The sequence below is a fragment of the Filicampus tigris genome, chromosome 4, assembly GCF_054856515.1.
Source record: "Filicampus tigris isolate MCC_2025a chromosome 4, RoL_Ftig_1.0, whole genome shotgun sequence".
Taxonomy (NCBI): domain Eukaryota; kingdom Metazoa; phylum Chordata; class Actinopteri; order Syngnathiformes; family Syngnathidae; genus Filicampus; species Filicampus tigris.
The window spans coordinates 3329130-3350519 of NC_141220.1; the positions used below are offsets into that span (position 1 = coordinate 3329130).

Genomic DNA, 21390 nt, shown 5'->3' on the forward strand with positions numbered 1-21390 from the left:
AAGACGCAAACTCCACACACACAGCAGACAAAGCTATGTTCACAACAACTGTGGTGGTCGGAATATTCGATCAAAGTCTCTAATTGCCGATCAAAACATCCGATCACCCGCAGCTCATGCTTCGCAGCCTTGTGTTGCGTCCCTTTCCTCTGCTCGCAGCAGAGCCGCGGCTGCGTTAGGGAGCCTTTCTGGTGGCGCGTTTCAATTGCAGTCAATGTAGCTCGGGCGGGCGGGCGCGGTTGCGTGCAGGGCAGCGCGAGTGATGCTTTTGGACGGAGGGTCGTCGTCCCGTATTAAACAAATCAACTTTTTTGCCATTTTGTCTCGCGGCAGCCAAGCATGAGCTGCGGGTGATCTGATGTTTTGATCGGCAACAAAAGGCTTTGATCGAATATTCCGATCACATAATTTTTCATGAGAATCGGCCAATCATGATCGGTGCCCGATCGATCGGAGCATCCCTAGTTGAAATGATTTCTTTTATTAAGGTATAGAGACAAGCTGAGCTGTTTTCACATCGCACTCACTCAGAGTGAAAGGGATGTGTGGCACCGTGTAAAGACGATAGCGCCCCAGTAGACACAGTGCCCATATTTGGAAATTCTACCGTAGCAGCCAGAGGTGGGCATTTTTACTGAAGTTTGCCGGTCTGTCATTTGTCATCCATGAGCAGCCTGGGTAAACGTCCGTCATCCGTCTATTTTTCAAGCGGGACCAAACTGTAATCGTCTGTCGGTCAGTCTGTCATGTTATTTTATCCACACTACCGTCAGTAAACATCAAAGCCAGTCTGTCTATCGTCAATCTGGGAAAATAAATGTCCAAGAGATGAAAAATCCATCCATCCATCCATTATATTAACCCATTTGATTAAAATGTTAAATGTAGTGCACTATGTACATCATAATGTGCATAATGTATCAGCTTGCTGCTCTTAAAGTTGTGCTTACCTTAACCAAGATCCTGTGTGACACTGTTGCCTAAAGTACAATCCTGGTGGATTAAAATGCTTCGTAAATAAATGACCCACTATGATAAAAGAATGTTTTTTTTCTCCTTCTTCCTCTTCTTCTTCTTCTGTCTTTTAGCGAAATGGAGTGTGGGGGCAGCAACATACTGTTTCACAACCTATTTCTGGACGCGAGCATAGCGCACGGCCGCTGGGCCCGCGAGCATAGTGCACGGCTGCCGGGCCCACGGGCATGCTCCGTGAGTTAACAGTTTCTTCTTGTTCGTTTAAATGCTTCTTCCTCGTTGGTTTAAAAGCTGCTTCTTCTTTGGTTTAAATGCTTCTTCTTCATGTTTGGAGGCGGAAGCGCGCTGCCTACGTCACACACCATGCTGCGATCGGTCGAAGGCTTTTTCTATTGGTATCGATCACGTGTCAATCGCGATACATATCGATATCGAATTATCGGCCCAGCCCTAATCTCTATTTATGTCAACTTCAACCACTGCAAATATTAGAACAATCACGCTAATATTTTGGATTTTATGAGCATAAAATCTTCCTCCTCATAGGCGCCCAGCAAAGCTTCATGACAAAAGTGCTTAACACAAAAACAATACAGAATACAGCAAAGGCGCTCCAACTCTGTCGGTCAGACTGTGCTCACAAGGCGGAAGCCCGTGTGACGCAAGTCATAGTAAATCATTTGTATCAATATGCAAGTCTGGGTGTGTACTTTCTGACGTTAACAACCATCTAACTTAACTAGCATCGATTGCTGGTTCAAGCGTGCAAAAAGTTAGTGTAACAATAGGCATCTCTGTGAAAACTTATTGCACATCTTTGCAATATGCATATTGCACGGACCATGGTTGCAAATTTGCGATGACAATATAGTGTGCAAGCCTCATATAAAGTACCAATCAGATGCAATGGTGGCCTAAAGATTGTTTCAGCTCACCTGCACAGTCTTCTTAATGCGCTGTGATGGCCCAGGGTAATCCTTGGAGTAAAGATCAGTCAGAAAGAGGGAGTTAATAAGCGTTGATTTTCCAAGACCAGACTCACCTATGGACACACAAAAAAGGTAAGATGTAAGATTAAGGTATAAGACTAATTAATTATTTTGAGTACATAAATGCTGAATATTGAAAAACTTGGGGTGAAAGTCAGCAATGCCAACAATTACAAGAAAGCTGTCATTCATTTATTGCTGTGTTACAAAAGTTGTAAACAGAAAAAAGTGATCAATGTATGCAGGCAGAGATGGGCATTCCGCCACCCCCACCCCACGACACCGTCACATGTCTATTCTGATGCATTTCATTGGTTAAGGGACCGAGAATTAAATAATAAATAGAAAGTGACATATACGCTCTCCTGGCTTTAAGGGTAGAAAGACGCAACAGCGCTCCCGGCTCTAGTGGTAGAAACGCGGTTATACGGTCGTGTCCTTAATGGGTTAAATGTGGCAAGGTGCAAGGTCCTCAAAGGTACATAAAAAGGTCCCAAAAGGTCCTTAAAGGGGCTAAAAGGAGAAATATTTAGTCCGGCCGCAGCGAGGTTTCTGTAACAATAGTATTGTTAGATCAAGTTGTTATTGTTTAGGGGACAGATTTGAGTGAGGGAACAGGCGCGAGGAAGTGACATTTTCATAAAAATCCCAAAAGGTCCTGGAAGGTGCTAAAAGGAGACGCATTGAGTCCGGCTACGGTGAGGCTGCCATGCTGCCGTGAGTTAGACTTCCGTTTCAAATATCACCCGGCGCTTACTCACCGTAGCCACTCGCTAAGTGCGTGCAACTCGAATATAATATATAATAATAATATAGTAATATTTATTTCGCTGCAGCGTTTTCACATTACATTTTGTCCCTACGGTGAAAATGCCACAGTGTATGGTGTATGGTTGTACAAGTAAGTATGGAAGAAGCGCTACATGCACATTTCATTGGTAAGAATGTGATTATAGTCTGTTATAAGGTACAGTAAGTATAACTGAGGCTGTATTGTATTTCATAATGCCATTAGCCTTCAGCTCTGGTAACTGCTAACTGTGCCGTCGCTGTGCTTGCTCGTCCAATATTCCACACGTTAAGGAAAAGTGTATGAATATCTAGATGGACGAATATGTGCAGGCTCTTGTGAGCATTTTCGGGGGACAAAGACATCCAACCAAACTTTGAATCAGCGACAAGGAGCGACCAGTATGTACCAGCTTATTACTGCCGAGCAAGGCGAGTTTAAACTGTTCGCACGGCAAAAGAAGTCCGCGGAAGATGTAAAGTTCAAAGAAGACGAATAAAATGCTCACGGATCACAACAGCCCGAGTGGAAATGACCGTCGAGTGAGCAAATTGTACGACCAACTAGACGCCATGGGTTGGACACGCGTTCTTGGACACGAGAGCGATGGATTCTTCTGTGGCGCTACTGATGAAGGTAAAGAAATACTCAGTAATACTTGCAATATTTTCATTTTTAGCAGAAACACAAATTGTGTGAGTGCATGTGCACCGAAAATGGTTAGCTGTTCAAAGTCTCACCACTGAAGCATTCAGAAAACAGGATAGTGGATTTACTGTATTTACAGAAAGTAGATTCGTTTTATTAGCCACTGTAATATTCAGTTTGAACATACAGGGAAAAAATGCATATAAATAATGAAGCATTGCATTTTGAATAACTCCCACCTCAAATAAATGTTAAAAAGACAATTGTTAAAAATAAAATACAAACGTAAGGGTTAAATTACAGGCCCATATAATCTAATAGTGAACTCTGGCCTTTTTTGGGCATGAATTTTGATTTACAGCTGTTCTGGATGAACATTTTAACATAGTTTCAAGTGAAGAAATCATGAGCAGTCATCATCCACTACACAGAAGTGCAGTATCTCCTACGACTCAAGCGTTGCCAGTCCTGGTAAATTTTTTACAATAATTTGTAGGGCACTTAAATTATTTACTGTTACTCATTTTGCTTTTGTATGTCAACATGTAAGCGGAAAAGGAGACCAATCAACTGTTCCTGGATCCTGGATGTGCTACGCTGCTATTACTGAGGCATAAAGATAAAATACCTGTTGTACTCACAGAATACTTTGAGGTTTTATTTAGTTTGTCACCTGTTGTAGCAATTATCAATAGCACGTGATTGTAAGTGTGTGTGTGTCAATATAGGCTTCAAACTATAGTAGAACAACTGAGTGTGCCCCCTTGGTTGGGTTACTGAAACTTTAGTTGGGGTGTCCCGATCCGATTTCGATAACGGATATCGGTGCGATATAAGCCAAAAAAACAGAATCGGATTATATCAGTCTACATCCAAAATCTCAGATATTAGCAGTTATATACAATTCAAAGAGTATAATTTGTTTTTATTGGAATTATTAGGGCTATTTCTTAGATTCCTTGGATTTATTTTGTAATTAATTTCATTCAATGCAGTATGTTCTCAAGTTTGAGGTTGAATTTATGTAACCCAAATGTTTGGAATAAATGGGTGATATTTTCCCATACCATCTGGTACTGACTAATGTTCTTTCCTTGACTAGTATCATTTGATCAAGTCGCGTCTCACATTTCAGTCTAAAAAGTTAATAAAGGCATTTATCATTCCTGCGGATATACCGTATTTTCCGGGCTATAAGCCGCACTATTTGTATAAACCGCACCCACTCTATTTTTAGAATATTTTGGGAAAAAATTAAATAAAACGCACCTTCATATAAGATGCACCTATCTATGTTGAAAACTTTTATATTTACTGCATTTACAGAACGATTATGAACTGTAAATATACATGTATGTACCTGAGCAGATTCTTTCCTAACTGCCTTTTAACACCGCAGCAACGTTGCTGATTAAAAGAGGAGAGAACCAAGAAAAAATAAACAGTACTTATCTTCATTTCACTGCCGACTGCCGCTCCAGTTTGTCAGCTAATGTCCACCAGACTCCACCATCTATTGTTCTACTACATTCTACATATGTACCTGTCTTGTTTTATGTTAATAAAGTCAGCCAATCTAACACACGACGTGCAAAATCAACAATAGTATTTCACATCGAAACAACAGAACAGACGTAACATCAGCCAATCGCATTCATGTACACTTCACCGACCTCTAGGAAAACAGAATCAAAGCATTACAGCACCTAATGCAATAACCTAGTGAATAGCGCCCTCGCCTGTTGAACTCCTCCACCTGCAGTCACATCCAGTTAATGGAAATCTATTGTATTCAATTGTACTGTCATTCCGGTTAGAGTGCCCCGAGCGGTGGAAGAAAAATCCACAGAATAGCCGCACTGGACTACAAGCCGCATGGCTCAAAGTCTAGGAAAAAAGTTGCGGCTTATAGTCCGGAAAATACGCTAAGTATATAAGCATTGGATCGATATCGGTATCGGACACTCTAAGCTGCAATATCAGTATGATATCGGAAGTGAAAAAAGTTGGATCTTGACACCCAAACTTTAAGGGAATGGTGAACGGTGTGGTGTCCTGTCTGTAGATGAAATTGGGGTGGAAATGAATGAATGAGTGTAAAAATGTAATGTGTGTCCGCGTTGACAGACCCGCTCACACAATGATAACCAGACATGGGTGTTCGCCTTGCATTCCAGTCTTTTTAAGTCACATTTTTCTTTCCTGCTCAGTCATCCACATGTGCCAAATAAACTTTTCAATTTCTTTGTAGGGGTAGAATATGAAAATATAAAAGGACAATACTAGGGCTGTCACAAACGAAGATTATTACTGATTTCTTTGTTGAGTACCTTTTACTTGTGTGTGTGTGTGATCTTTGAAAACCTCACAATGTTTATTACATGAAAATGAAACTTTTAATCATTGAAAGGAGTAGAAGCTTGACCTTCCTGAACTATTTCTGACTTGTATTTCTGAGTCTGAGTGAGTTGCGAAAGAATTTTGCAGAGGCGGGGGGGTCACATGTTTCAGATATTATTTCAGATATCTTTGTTTTTTGTTTTTTTTAAACTGAAAAATAGCCTTCAGTATAGTTCCCAAGAAGGTAAAAATACCACATGATTGATTTGGAAGCCCTGGAAAGTGAAGTGGTTCCGGCAGCATCTGCAGAGTTCTCGCTGGTGGGCCTGCATCATCACATATTGTATTTATTATTTACAATAGAGATGAATGAATTATTTTTCCTCAGTTCTCAGGACTGCCTCCAACTCTATAAGACAGGAAGACGGGGGTATGCTAACTGCTGAATGACCTGTGTGCATGTCTAACTGTTTGCTTTGATTTCTGTCAGCTGAGAGGTTAGTGTCAGAACTGATGCTAACTTGACAAAACAAACAGCCCAAAATGAATGAGGAGTGTAAACTAACAATGACTTCAATCACAAAGAGGTGGCAGGTCGATCCAACAACCCAAAGCCAAAATGTCACTGATGTACTGTTAAAATGGAATCTGAAGAACCATTTCTTATTTCAGCTCTGGAAGGTGTCATTTATTATTCTCATAATTTAAGCCTTCAAAGGGAAATTCAACAAACACAATGCTGTATATTTGTGTTGCACACCACACAAAGAACCACATCACACACATGCGGGATTGCCAACAGAGAAGTCTGCGTGAAAGGGGTGTGGAAACAATAATGCACCTCATGAGCTGGAGAGGTGGGGTGAATGCATTGCTCAAGAGCTCAAGTCAAGTTGAGCTTCTGCCACCCCAATGTTGCCTAAATGTTTGTTATGGCTGAGATAATAATGTAAACAGAAGACAAAAGACACAGCGAGTCACTGAGCAAACAGCCAGGAAACCAGCCTCAACTGTGAGATCATGTGCATTCAGATGTCTCATTGTCTGAAGAAGATAGCCTATGATTCACAAAGCGAAGATCATGAAAATTTCACCGCAGTGCTCCCAGAGAAGAAAAATCTAACTACCGTAATTTCCCAAGAATATCATACACCCGGGGTATACTACAAAAAAAATTCATCCTTAAAAAGCTGTTTTTTCTCTGTACTCGTGTATTATACGGTCCCCAATTTGTTGGTATCCTTAATTATCAAAGTGAGATTACAGAATAGCAAGAATCGAGTACTGTAATCGCTTACCCTCACACTGGGTCCCTGCTTAGCGATGTGCTGACAACAGATGTGCCTCAGCTATATTAAGATAAGTTTAACATTCTTGCAGTTTAACTTAATTTCAATTATCAACTGTCACACATCTTAACATATCTACTGTAGTTTACAAACACCATGCAGTACTTTCAAACTACCGATGTTGGGAGTAACTATGTTCTAACCAGCGATGGTAGATTACAAATACGTTGACTTGCAGCTGAGTGATGTGTGTTGGATTTTTGCCTTTGACACAGGGGACCACAGTTAAAATTCCAGTCATGAACGCTAACATCCTAATGAGTATGCTAGATACAAATTCCACGCCACTGGTTGTTACCCGGTACCAAACCCAGACAAAAATGAGTGGGATGCATCAGGAATGGCATCTGGTGTAAAAATTATGCCAAAACTTGGTCACTGTGGTGACACCTAACGAGGTGTGACCTTAAACCTGGGAAATCTCACAGTCTGCAGTGTCAACTGTCCACTAAGAAATGTCCAATGTTGCCAGCAATGCCTCGGGGCAAAACATTTTACGTTGACCATTTTTGGTGATTGACGTGGTCGACTTTTTTCCCCCCAGCCCTAGAACTACCGGTATATTTCAAACTAATCAGAGCACCCACAATTCAATTTGTCCTATTTCTCCTCCTTGTTGCCCTAGTTCTGTCACATTTCAGCTCATCCATTAACTCAATCTGTAATGCTGTTTTGGATGGGGTTGGACTTAGAAAATCTTTATTTTTCCTGAGGGTCAGTTTTCATTGCAAGAGTAGACACAAACGCACATACACACACACGCATGCGCAACACGATCAAAGAAATCATTCACTTCACACGTGTGGTAGATATAAACAATTATAAATCTATTCAAAACAATGCTAGAAGGGAGAAAAAAAAGTGAGACTTGGAAGTGCAGCACCGACCCAACAGCCAGTGAGATAAAGAGGTAAAGGGCTTCAATGTGTGCAAAGAAGCAAGGCATCAAAGGTGTGGATGTAGCATAATTAAAATGCAAGAGGCTTGAATTTCACATTATATTTTACATGGTCATTTTTCTTGACGAAAAGAATAGTGTTCAGCAGGGATGAATGGGCTTGAGGCTATTATGACAGTTTTGAGTAGTCTTAGTAGTTGAATAAATACTGCCTTTTTGAAATCAATGAATAATCGTGAATTCAATCTAAGTAATTCAATCAAAATAATCATGATTATTCATTTTTTCCATAATCGTCCAGCCCTATATGGTATATTGTTATTGTGATATAAAATGGCCTAGATCAGGGGTGGCCAAATCCGGTCCTCAAGTCCGGTCCACAATCCAGCCTGTTTTAGGTTCATCCCTACGGCAACACACCTGATTCTAATCATCAGGCTCATTATCAGGCTTTTGCAAATCTTGCTGATGAGCTGATCATTTGAAACAGGTGTGTTGCATGTAGGGATAAACCTAAAACAGACTCTTGAGGATCGAATTGGCCACCCCTGGCCTAGATCATGATAGAAGATTTTGTCCGTATTGCTTAGCACTACATACTAGAGCTGTCCCGACTAGTCGGCATAGTCGACGTGGCCGATGACGTAAATACATCGGGACGCACAACATACCGTTTACGTCATGTATCGATGACGTAAAATACGACGGCATGTACGTACGCTCGAGTGTTGATGACGTAAATACGTCAACACGTGCATTGCATCAGTTGTAAACAAGTGTGCACAGTAGAAATGGCGGAGGCGCCGGATACCAGCGTCCCCGCTAAAAAAGCGGACAAAAACGTCCAAAGTACGGACATACTTCAAAGAAAGGTCGAGGGGTACTACTGGAAGACGAGAGAAAGCAGACAGCTGGAGTATCGTGAAAACATCTAACTAATTAATATCTCACGGTTTTACTGAAATTGCTGTTATGTCCGACGTATTAAAGTGCATCGTTAAGTTTCATTTCTCGACGCAGCGGGTTGCAGTCAAAGTTACGCCGTGTTGTGTTTCAACTTTGTGCATTATGTAGCTAACGTTCGCGGAGCTATTTCACTCCAGTGGAATTGTGTTGGTGCTTGTAGGTAATTTTGTGTTGGTTCCGCTGCTTTATGTACCTATAAACAGTAACACGCGACATCAGTTTATATATCTGCGCCAGAAAGCTCTCTGTGGGAGCAGCACAGCATGCAGATCGTATTTAGGATGATGTCCTGCTCCCGCTGGTTTAAAAAAAAAAAAAAACAGAAAAAAAAAAACATTGGCCTGCTAACCATAGTCCGTGACTGTACTAATATAAAATGTGTGCTTTTTCATTGTTATAATATTTAAGTGTGCACTGCTTTATCTGTTTCAGGTTTAAGCAAACTGATGTTATTTATTTTTTTGTAATTTATTTTTGTTAATTCTTTTACTTGGGCTGCTGCACATGCACGCACACATTGCTTCACCGTTGTGTATAGATGCCATGTCATCTTCCAAACCGCTTATCCTATATAGGGTCGCGGGGAGTTGCTGGAGCCTATCCCAGCCGTCAATGGGCGAAGGCAGACTACACCCCGAACTGGTCGCCAGCTAGTCGCAGGGCACACATAGACACTGTCACTGAGCGGGAATCGATCCCACGCTGCCCGCACACAACTCAGGCGTGTGTACCACTACACTATCAGCGGACTGTGTATAGATGAATACATCAATTCATGTTCACACGTCATGATGCCTTAGTCAAAAAATGTATTGTGAGACTAATCGACTAATCGTAAAAATAGTCGATAGATTAATCTGGAGAAAAATAATCGTTTGGGACAGCCCTATTGCATACCGTATTTAAATTTGAAGACAAAGTGAGAGTTACAGCTGTGATCCACTGAGCTTGAGAATGAATCAGAATCAGCACGTGCTGGGTCACAGCAGGCATGTGTTTCTCAAAATAGCAGCTGAGAGCTTGGGAGATGAGAAATGAGAGTAAGAGATGAGCAAGCAGGAACAGGCTCAAGGGCACCAGCCAATCAGCACAGACACAGAAGAATACGATTAGTGCTGTTGAATATATTATACATATATCAAGTCTCAAAATAAGTGCATTTGCATCAAAGTTTGCAAGTTGAAATACACATTTTGCAGCTCATCATTGAAAAGCAGAGCTGAGAATAACAGATCTTTAAATTGATCCAATAATTGATCTGCTGAGATGGTCCCAAAATTTCGCTGGGATTGACGCTAGCGCATTAATGGGGCGCAACATGCTTATACCATCAAGCTTGGGAAGTAGGCCTCCCCATCCTCGCTGCTTTCCATGTTGTCCGAATACAATCGAGGCAAGCTCAATGCTACTTACGCCACACCAGCTAGCTAGCCAGCTTCGGTTGGCTATGTAGTGCAGCTAAAGATGTTGCGGGGTCGCTTCTACGATGGTAATCATCATCTCCGTGCCAGCAAATAACATACACTTCTGGCAAGTCACGCAGGGATGACCAGTAATTATCAGAAGACGCAGACGCTAACTACTACTGCTAAACTTTCATGACATTTAATCGTGCAACACCGGAATTAAGTGCTTGGGTCATTGAGTATACTCTTCACAGAAGTCTGGCTGGAACCGCATGAAAGCGGAGAGTATACAGCTTTGAACGACAAAATAGCTGGCAAATGAGTACGTGTCTGTTGAGAAAATTATAAACGGTAATGCTAAACAGCAAAAAAAGGACCGGAAAACGGAAATGAGTCACGTTACTTTACGGTGTACGTCAGCCGGGAGTCGAGCCTATAGCTAAGTTAATATCGTATTTTCCGGACTATAAATCGCTCTGGAGTACAAGTCGCACCAGTCACAAAATGCATAATAAAGTAGAAAAAAACATATATAAGTTGCACTGGAGTATAAGTCGCATTTTAAAGGAATTTTATTTTATAAAATCCAACACCAAGAACAGACATGCCATTTAAAATTGAAATTTAAAATAAAAATGGAGACAACAACAGGCTGAACGGTATGCTTACGTTACATTGCACAACACCCCCCCTTCCACCACCCGGAAGCCAAGTTGCCTCCGTCGCGTAACGCTGATAAATGTGTCCATATAAATCAAAATAATAAAATCGTGCGCTTAGTCCACATTTCCACTGAGCTACGATGGTAACATTTATCTTACATTCACACATGTAGAATTACAAGAAAGTTCGGACTGTATGTGAATTTGGGGGGATTAACCGGAGCGCCTCATCCAAACAGTCACTCGAATCAAAGAGCGTGACCGGACACAGTGATAGGGAACAACGTGGCTTCAGTAGCACTCCAATCCATTCCACAGAGCTCAAAAACTCGCTCAATCCCGGCTCGTACACGGCCACGAAGACGGCGCGCATCTGCCGCTAACGGCTAACAGACTCCAAACGTCTATCGTTAGGACCCCTTAGATGTCCAACAATATGCCCGACATAAATCAACGTAAAGAAAGGACCCATTGGCTGCCCGCAAACATGTCTGGTGTAAAACACACAAGTTAAACAGTAAACCAATGCCTGTATAAACGAAGCACTAATGAGGAATTTACAACAGGTATGTCAGAAAGACTTCGGGGAACCAAAGTTTAATTCCGCCTTGGTGCGGAATCATTTGGTCTATACTACCCGCTTCAGCCAGTGTAAATTCTCTAAATTAATGTGGACAACACTACAAGGTAAAATAACTTTAAACTCACCAAAATGGTCGTAGATCGATTAAATAAGTCTTTTATTTATCGTCGACCATGTAGAATGTTTCCAAGTCTCCAAAAGTATTTATGTATTCGGTCGTAATTATCTCTGTTGTCTCCGCACCGTACGTGTGTGTAAGACCACAGGCACGGCAAGTAGATGTATTGATAGTCAAATTGCCTTTTTATAATGCTACTATACATTAATTATTTAACAAAATATTAGGATTTAACTGTTTAAATTATCCATGCATTTTGATAGCGTTAAGCGTTAAAATAGCGTTTATGTTTCTTTACTACAGGTTATTCTGCCCGTTGTAAAGTCAATATGTAATGCAGGTTTATATGCAGCCTAAGAACGCCCTCCGGTGGTTGTTTGGTGTATTGTTTGCTGACCTTGAAAAGGAAAGTGATACGATATTTGTTAATAATTTCACACATAAATCGCTCCGGAGTATAAGTCGCACCCCCGGCCAAACTATGAAAAAAAGAATGTGACTTATAGTCCGGAAAATACAGTACTCAAAGAGCTATTTTGGCCGTCTCCTACGGGAGAAAACCCCCCCAAAAAACACTGGGAGCAACGCAAACTTTTTGACATCTAGAGTGAGGATAATACTGCATATAAAAACATTTTTAAAATGTTTATTTAACTAATCCAGTTATTAATGAAATTAGACGCAATCTTAAATTCCATTCTGAGTTTCTTGAGGCAATCAAGAAACGCAAAAACAGTACATGAAGTATAGTAAGTATGGATGTCACAATATTTGCAATATCGCGATATCAAAATTGCCACAATATATTGTCGTCATCATGTCACGATATTAATAGCTGCAAATCTGTTTAAAAGCCCAAATTGTTTTCCATTTGTGCAGTTCCAGCACCCTCTGGTAGTTATTTAGTAGTGCAGTTTAATTTTATGGCATCTGTGTTCAAGACCCATGCTAATCGCCAATAGGAGCTCATGACTGGCCAAGCCTATTTCTTTGTGAATACTGTTATTACGTATAAAAACAGAATATTGTGATGTTCTTTTTAATATGAGCGTCTTTTTATTTTTACAACATTGTGAGCTTTTATACAGTACCGTGAGCTTTTTATATTTTTTTATACAGCGCCAAGGTACCTCATCCTGATAATTATCGTACCTTGAGGTTCATATTGTGATATTAGTGACATTTGGATATTGTGACATCCCTAATAGTAAGGTCTTGTTACTCTGATCTGTGCATTGGCAATGGAACTCACAAAGCTCTCCAGGATTTTCTGTCATAGCTGCCAGATAGACAAAGAAGCAGGAAGCAGCTTCCCCTCCTTATATAACAGCAAAGTGAGAGGAAGAAGAGTTGGATAGTGGAAGAAACACGGAAAAGAGAGGACTGAAGAAAATAAAACATCATTGGAACAGTTTGTGACGGAATTCCATTTCAGGGTGTGACCAACTTAACCAAAGCAGCTTGATTTCATTGTTTCTTTCCCCATGCAACTTGGTGGCTGCCTCCTTGTTTCCCTTCAGTCTTTTGAAATTTAAGCCGGGAGCAAGACCCTTAACTACCAATTGACAGTCAATCAGTGACACATTTTTTTATCCGTTAACTTTAGATAGGCGATAAAATATGCATGAGAATGCTTGGTAACTATATCGGGGTGGTCTTTTTAATCGTCATAGTAGGGCTGTGACGAGTAACAAATCTTTTTCGAATTGATTATCCTAGCCATTATTCTAATGATTACTAGGGTAATCTCACCCCCAAATCCCTGTAAACATCCCCCAGTTGACGCTTGTGTGGGAGAAATGTCCCACAATGATAATGATAATGATAATCACACACACACCTACACCCCCCCCCCCCCCCACACACACATACAATAAATCAGTCTCCGCGTTTTAAGCTAGTGATTGCAGTTAAGTTAAATGGCCGTTAATGTGGCAAGTACACATCCATACTTGGATATTTATTATTAACTATTTAACATGACGCGTCACAGACGGGCTTCCGCCTTGTGCGAGCAGTCTGACACACAGACAGAGTTGGAGTGCTTTTGCTGTGGATTTCCCCTCCAAGCATTCAACCCTGCACTCGCGCTTGTGGGTCCGTAATAAATTTTTACCAGCACACACTGAGAAGTTGGCCGCATTTGTGAGCACAATGATCGCAGTGTCGAGCCCTTCTTTCGGTTTAATCTTTGATACATGTCTTTGATTTGCAGTACTGACAAGTTCTTTCATATTAATCATATCATATCATATTGAAGCAAATCGTAATTGCGCTAAATAGAAGCTAAATCAAATCATTCCACTTGAAAATGTATCGTCCTTGAATCGTATTACACCCGGTGTAACGAGATAGGAGAATGGAGAGATACACACCCCTAGTTGCTATACACTATATATAGTTGCTATAAGTTTCTTTTGCTAAGAAATTAGATGCCCATATTGTTCACCTTAGCCACGGCTACCATATTTAATATATTATCCACCACAGCTAATATGGTGCACTTTTGTGCTCTCTTTAGCACCCAATTTTGCAGCTCAGAGATATCCTCGCTTATATATGAGGCAAATTTAAACCGATGTACTTTGGTATTTACACAATCATCATGAACATAATGATAGAGTAAATTTAATTCCATGAGTGAATTAATTTTTTTGGGCCACAGAGATTTAACGAATTCTACCATGTGGGTCTCATCTTAATGGGTTCCACAAAATAGTCTTCCTCCTAAACATTCAGTCATATGTTCAATGTTTTTTATGGTTTCTTAGAAACACGGGGTGGTTCAATTTGTCCCACTCTCAACTTATCACAGTCACCCCTGTTCTCATTTGTTACAGATGAAATAGGTCTTTTTTTATGAACATTTTTCAAAATTGGGACAATCAGGTACAATCATGAAGATGCATCAATGTGTATCATATGCCTCACGGACCAAAGGTAGCGTAAAAATAACAACAAATAGCATAGTGTAGTGACAGAAGTAAGTACTGTATCTAAGTGTGTGCGTGCATGCATACGTATGCGTGTATAGCTGAATTATGTTTGCACATTTTAGACTTCATGACATTGGAGTTGTTAATAATACAACTATAATGGAATGTAACACAGCAGACAGCATGATCATTTTAAATATTTTAGACAAAAATGCCAAGGTGAATGCAATTCTATCAAGATAAAGACATTTTGCCGATTTGCGAGTCAGTGATCATTTTTTTTTTTCAAACTGTCCACTGTGTACTGTTACTGTTTGTCAATTGTGAAATGTGGATCAGCTTCGGCATGCAAGGGTGGCATCCAAATACTCTGAGAAGAAACACACCCAAGTCCATGTGGAAGAGAAGCCACAAACAGGATCCATTCGGTCAAGGGAAGTCAAACCTATGAGAATAGAGATCCAAAACACATCCCACTTCATTGCTAAGAGCTATACAACAAATAGATGCCCACACTATCCACAACAACTTGTCTGCGACAACAGACCAAGTTTTAATTTCACTTGTTTTATTTAGTATGGGTGAAACTCCTCTGTAATGGCAGAAATTCTGTTTTACCATTAGCTTCAATGTTGGTAGTCGAAGGTAGTTCGTACTCGTCCATAGTAGCGCATCTTCTTATCCATGATTTGAATTTCTTTGAATTACTCACACGGACTCAAAGTTCCTTTTTTGTCTTCTTGTATTGAAGGTTTTGTAATCCAACAAAGTGAGTAATGTCATTCAGTACAGCAGGTGGATAACATGTACTTAGACTATGAGCACAGTCAAAAGCTGTTTGCTTCCGTGACTACCAGCACACTATATATATAAATTGTCTGCCATGCTACTACTACTGCAAGTGCATTAAATCTTTATGTTGACAGAAATTGAGATATTACTTTATGATGACAAAATTGATGACAGAATTGATGACATCCCATGACAAGGATTGGCTCTCACATCCTCATTCTAGGGATGCTCCGATGGATCGGGCAATGATAATGATCGGCCGATTTTCGTGAAAATTGACGTGATCGGCATATTCGATCAAAGCCTTTTATTGCCTATCAAAGAATCCGATCACCCGCAGCTAATGCGGTGTGCTGTGTGTAGTTTGCGTCTTGTAATATATATGCCATGAAAAGATACCTCACGGGGGGAGCATGTCCACAAGTTTCAACACAACCAACTTAATCCGACATTTGAAGAACAAGCAATTGGAAGACTATGGTGAGTTTACGAGGTTCACTGCATTGAAGCAGCAGCAACAATGAAAAGGCAGCTAACGCAGGCAAAAGGCAATGCAAATAACCAAGAAAATAATGAAATTTATCGGACTTGATAACCAACCATTCTCGGTGGTGGAAGACACCGGATTACGCCTTCTGCTCGCCCACTTCGAGCCTCGCTAGCTACGTGCTACCGAGACGCAAATACTTCACAGACGTAGCTCCACCATAGAGTGTATTGTCACATCGAAAGTTTCCTAAAAGAAGGCCTATTATCCTGTTTAAGTTTTACAAGTGTTAAATGGAGCTCGGATGTCAGTCCTGTGTCGATGTTGAGTCTAACAAGGGAGTTTTCCGCTCGCGTACTGCTTTTAATGACAATGTTCGAACGAGGCATATGTATTCCAAAATGTGTTATGTATGATGTGTTACTTTTTTCTCGTTGACAAATGCACAAGATGCACAAAACAAGAAGCCAAATTCCTGAGTTGTTTCAGTTTAGGAACTAATTGTTTGAGTGAAGCCTGCATGTGACTATTTTGTCTACTTTGATTATATTCTGAACTCATGTGAGTACCGCATGAAAGAAATTATGTGCACCCCTGCCAATACCCAACCTTCATCAAAATAATGATATAGAATACAGGTATAGCAAGCCTAGCCAACCTGCGGTTCACGAGCCGCATGCGGCTCTTTGCCTGGGTTCACGCGGCTCTTAAAGCCGTTTTTACTGTGAACTTGCAGCGCGCCTTTGTCAACCCCATTCATTGTGTATGTGGTGAGGGGCGGCACCATTGAACGGAGCGTTGCTGGGCGGGGCTGAACAGCTCAGATGTCTGCCATGACGGCAAATCACCTTGATTAAAACATTTTATTTTAGAGCAGCGCCATCGTGACATCAGAAAGCTTTTCCAATTGGAGAGGAGTTGGCGAGAGACATAGGCTAGGTTCACACTGCAGGAAAATGCGACCCAGATCGGATTTTTTTCCCATAAGCAACCTGTATATGATTTTCTTAATGACAGTCTGAACGGCTCAATTCTGATTTTTTCAAATGCGACCTGGTCCACTTTCATATGTGGTCCTAAATCGGATACATATCAGATTTTTTGCAATGTGACCGCAGTCTGAACCGCCAAGTTGCATATATCTGACATTGACGTCATCCTCAGCCCAAATGAGGAGGGAATGTGCTGGCATATTTGACTTGAATTTAATTCCATTTCAAATATGAAGCATAAAGTGGACATTTATGATGATAGTGGTAATTGAGCCACGGTTCAGATCGATTCATTTTTTCCGGTTATAATGTGACATCATCTTTCGTGATGTCTCCATAAAATGAAATTGAAAAGGATCGCCTCATCATTTCCCACAAATACTGTATTTCTACCTCCTACCGAATCGCTCCACTGTAGAAATGCCCCGACACGCTGGCCCACATTTACTAACGTAAACACTGCATCGTGAATAACGACGTCTCTTCTCGCATGCGGGTCACTTTGGAGATGCATGTGTTTACAACACGAGAGAGATCGAGGTTGCATTTATAATCTAATATGAACATTTATACACACACACACACACACACACACAAAAAAAAAATCGGATTTTTAAAAATAAAATCTGAACTGAACATCAAGACCTGCGATCCTTACTGCTATTTTGGCTGATTTATTTACAAGTAATGGCTTGAGGACAATGGAGGAAGCCTTGATAAATAAAGTGAATTTACTGTATTAACAATGAAAGAGACGTCTTATTGAGGTGCTGATTTCTCATCTAAGCCAGTGGAAAGGCTCACTTTTCACTTCTGGGTCGGCTGCTACGTCAGCACTTCCAAATATGGTTTGGAAGTGCGCTGTTGCGCATGTGATAAAGGGCTTGTTCGAACAGGGCAACGGAATGGATTACATTCGGGAAGTGAGTTATTAGTTACCATGTGCATGTGCATCTCATGCACATGTACTTTGACACAAACGACATGGAGGGAAAGCCCACTGAGCACGTGTTGCTGAGCACGTTCACTCTCAAAATGTGAGCATGAAGATGAAAATGTGAAGATGAACACAGGACCTTTTAACACAGTTTTTGTAACGGCGACCCTACTGAAATAAAATGTTTTTGCTGTGTTTTTATGCTGGTCCTGCAGGTGTACCAGCAAGAGTAGCACAAAAACACAAAGAAACAAGCATATTCTGCAGGGGTTTTCCTGGCTCAAACTGAGGGAGAGGTGGTACCATTCTGACCCTATTGCCCCTACTGTAAATACACAAAACATTTGCATTTTAAACTCTGAATTCAATAGGAAATTAATTTTCAAGTTTTCTTGCTTATAAACTAGTCGACTAGTCGCAAATAAAATTTGAGACTAGTCGGCGAGCAAATTAGTCGAAATCCCCATCCCTGGTTGTGGTGTCATTTTCAGTCGACAGAAGGCAAAATGGCCGCCCCCAGAGATGGCTAAAAAAGTGCATTTTGCTGCTTAACTTATATTGCACAAACGCAAAACTAATCAGAATGCCGTGTTTCAACTAGTGTGCCTACTGGGAACATATTCTTGAAAAAAATATGTTTGGGTTGATTTCCGCTTTTAAGTGTTACAGCAAAGAGCCACATTATACATATGGGCGCACATATTTTTAATTTTTTTTGTGGGATTGCCATTACATTCAACAAAAACTGTGTTAAAACATCCTGTGTTGAACTTCACATAAATATTTTTGTTATGTTGTAATTTTTTTTTGACCCCCCATTTTAAAAGTGAACTTGGTAGGCAACACTACTCAACGTTTTTTTCCCTCCATCTCATTAGCATCAAAGTACATGCGTGAGATTCACGTAGCTGGTACCTCGCTTGTCGAATGTAATCTGTTCAATCGCCGTGTTCGGACAAGCCCTTTATCATACGCGCAACAGCGCGTCCACATTTGGAAGGGCTGACATAGCAGCCGACCAGCAAGTAAAAAGTGGGGATTTTCCCAGTGGTTTACAAAATGTATCTTTCTTTGTAACAAAAGAAAATCCAGTCTCTGCTCATTTTAAAAAGGAAAATCAAGAGGAGACAAGGTGTATCATTCAGTGTTATTACAGTAAATGAACTTTATTCATCAAGGCTTTCTCTATTGTCCTCATGCCGTCACCTGTAAATAGGTCCGCCATATACACCACATACACAATGAATGGGGTTGACAACGGCGCGCTGCAAGTTCAGAGCGAAAAGGGCTTTAAAGGGCATGAAACTGAGCAAAGAGCTGCATGCGTTTCGCAATACGCCTGTTGTCCAGGCCTTATAGCACCTCCATAGTAGCTGCAACTGCAGTTAAAATATGTCGCTGTTGCAGAAGGACATCAATTGCGCTGTGTTAAGCAATATCAATCAGCCAGAGGGATGGAGGCGGGCACACAATTAGCAGTGGAGGTGGCTGCCTCGCAATTTTGAACGCGGGAAAATCCCTGTTCTGTGAGCACATACACTGGTCTATTCTAGGGGGGTATCAGCAGGGTCATTATTCTTTATATGTTAGGCATCATTTGAGCATTTCAAGATTTCAAATCTTCAGTGGTACTTCAATTCCATCCGCGCAAACATCAACCAGGAATTTTCCAAACTTTGCAAGCACAATGCTCTGTGAAAGTTTTAGGCAAAGAAGTAGACATAGTTGTTCCCAAAATTTATGAAGCTCTATCAAGTTGATTCGAACACAGTACAAGCGGCAAAGCTATTCAATGAAGGGGGGTTCATCAAAACATGCAAAAGAGAGCGAGGGAGTGAGGGGACAGGACAGCGGCAGTTTACGTGTACCCATATGTATGATGTGGCTCTTGCAGAAACACAGTAAAAATTGGGCATCTAGACCAATCCGACATTGGCCAACTGTGACAGACGCTTACCCCCTGTGATTTACCGGGCCAGAAACCATTTTTAAACTGTCAGCTCCTCACCTTGATCAGATGAGTGTATTGGATGCCTCAAATACTTTGAATTCTTTCAACTTGTGACCTAGCAACACACACCTTAAAAGCATGCTGAGAGTAGCAGATACAGGTGTAGAATGTCTCTTACTTACCAACAACCATTAATGTAAACTCAAAGCCTCTTTTAACGGATTTCCGATACACCTGGTTGGGAAGATTTGCGAAGCCCACGTAGCCCTCCAGGTTCCGCTGCTGATACACAGAGCACACAAAAACGTTGATTTAATGGAAGCTATTCAGTGCATGAATAAGTTACATGTGAAAAGTCTTTACTTTGCCATTAAGTATTAACAAAATGCGGCTTTGTCAAAGTATTAAGAAGCCATTACTGATGCAAGGAAACAGTTACTTAGACATATGTGTCGACAAACGCTTACAACTGGAGCTGTTCACAGATGTAACGAGTCAAAATAAACCTGTTTGGAATGAACCTGCAATTAGAATTGCTGTGTCAGAAACAGTGCTGTTTTGAACTAAAGGGCAACTGCAATTGCACAGAGGAGGGAGGTGAATGGACAGACCTGGCAGAAGCAAGATTAAAGGTTGCTGATGCAACGAAGATGAAGAGAAGGAAATCAGTAGTGACAAAAAGATTCACAATTTCGGACCTATACATACAGAGGAGTAAAAGCTCATGCAACATTAACATGGCATCGTGCAAATATCCTACATTTTGAATCATCTCCATGGGATGTTAAGATCTCAGGTCAACAGCGGCTGCGATCTGTCCGATCAGTGAGGTATTGCCCAGTTCCGCTTCTCTTCCCTATGACTCTCTAAGTTCCGCTTCTCTTCCCTATGACTGCCTATCTAACATTGTACTTGCAAATAACCCCCTGCTGCACCCATCACACCGCCTGCCAAACTGTCCTACACGCTACGAGGGGCAAAAACAATTGATTGGCGGGTGGCCTGCCTTTGAGCAACCTTTCAGGCTCTGCCACGCATAGTGTGAATGGAAAAATGCTGTTCTGCACTCACATGATAAACAAAGTTTCATAATATGCAATCAAATGAAAAAATGATGACAAATAAAACACTGATTAGAAATGATTGCAACAAGACCAGTGAGATGCGCTTGTGTCTCTGCGAGGTTATATGAGCTGACTGACAGTATTTGAATATCCTCACAATAGTAATGCAATAATTGTTTGGACATTAAAGACATTCAAGTCAAAGGCTGTTACTTTCATGTTGCCATCAAAAGAGTTTGCTCTAGCTGCAAACGGTTGCTTTGATCTCTCATCAACCCACTCTCTCCTATTATAGTCACTTAAAATTAAGCTTCTCTCATGTATGATTCAGAGTCGGGCGACGTACTTGAAATTGGTATGATTTTCACCTTACATTTTCCATCACTGCACCTAAAGCTCATGCACAGCTGGCAAAACATGTTAAGGACTTGTGTCTTTTTCTTTGAAATTTTCAGCACAGCCATACAACGCATGCTAAAACAAAAGTGTGACATCCAGTAAATTTAC

At 40.9% G+C, this 21390-nt stretch overlaps 1 protein-coding gene across 4 annotated transcripts in view; it reads right to left on the minus strand.

Moving 5' to 3' along the window:
- LOC147148127 (septin-7-like) overlaps positions 1–21390 on the minus strand; it is a 60880-nt gene that overhangs the window by 37842 nt on the left and 1648 nt on the right. The window contains exons 1-3 of one of the 4 annotated variants that reach the window (XM_086027267.1): positions 20580–20752; positions 20002–20098; positions 1911–2017 (exon numbers count right to left, since the gene is read on the minus strand). In XM_086027267.1, the coding sequence (XP_085883393.1) occupies positions 1911–2017; positions 20002–20098; positions 20580–20597 (222 nt within the window). In that variant the 5' untranslated portion in view covers positions 20598–20752. Of the gene's footprint in view, positions 1–1910; positions 2018–20001; positions 20102–20579; positions 20753–21390 lie in introns of those variants that run through there. The other 3 variants (XM_086027266.1, XM_086027265.1, XM_086027264.1) reach the window with 3 other exon arrangements.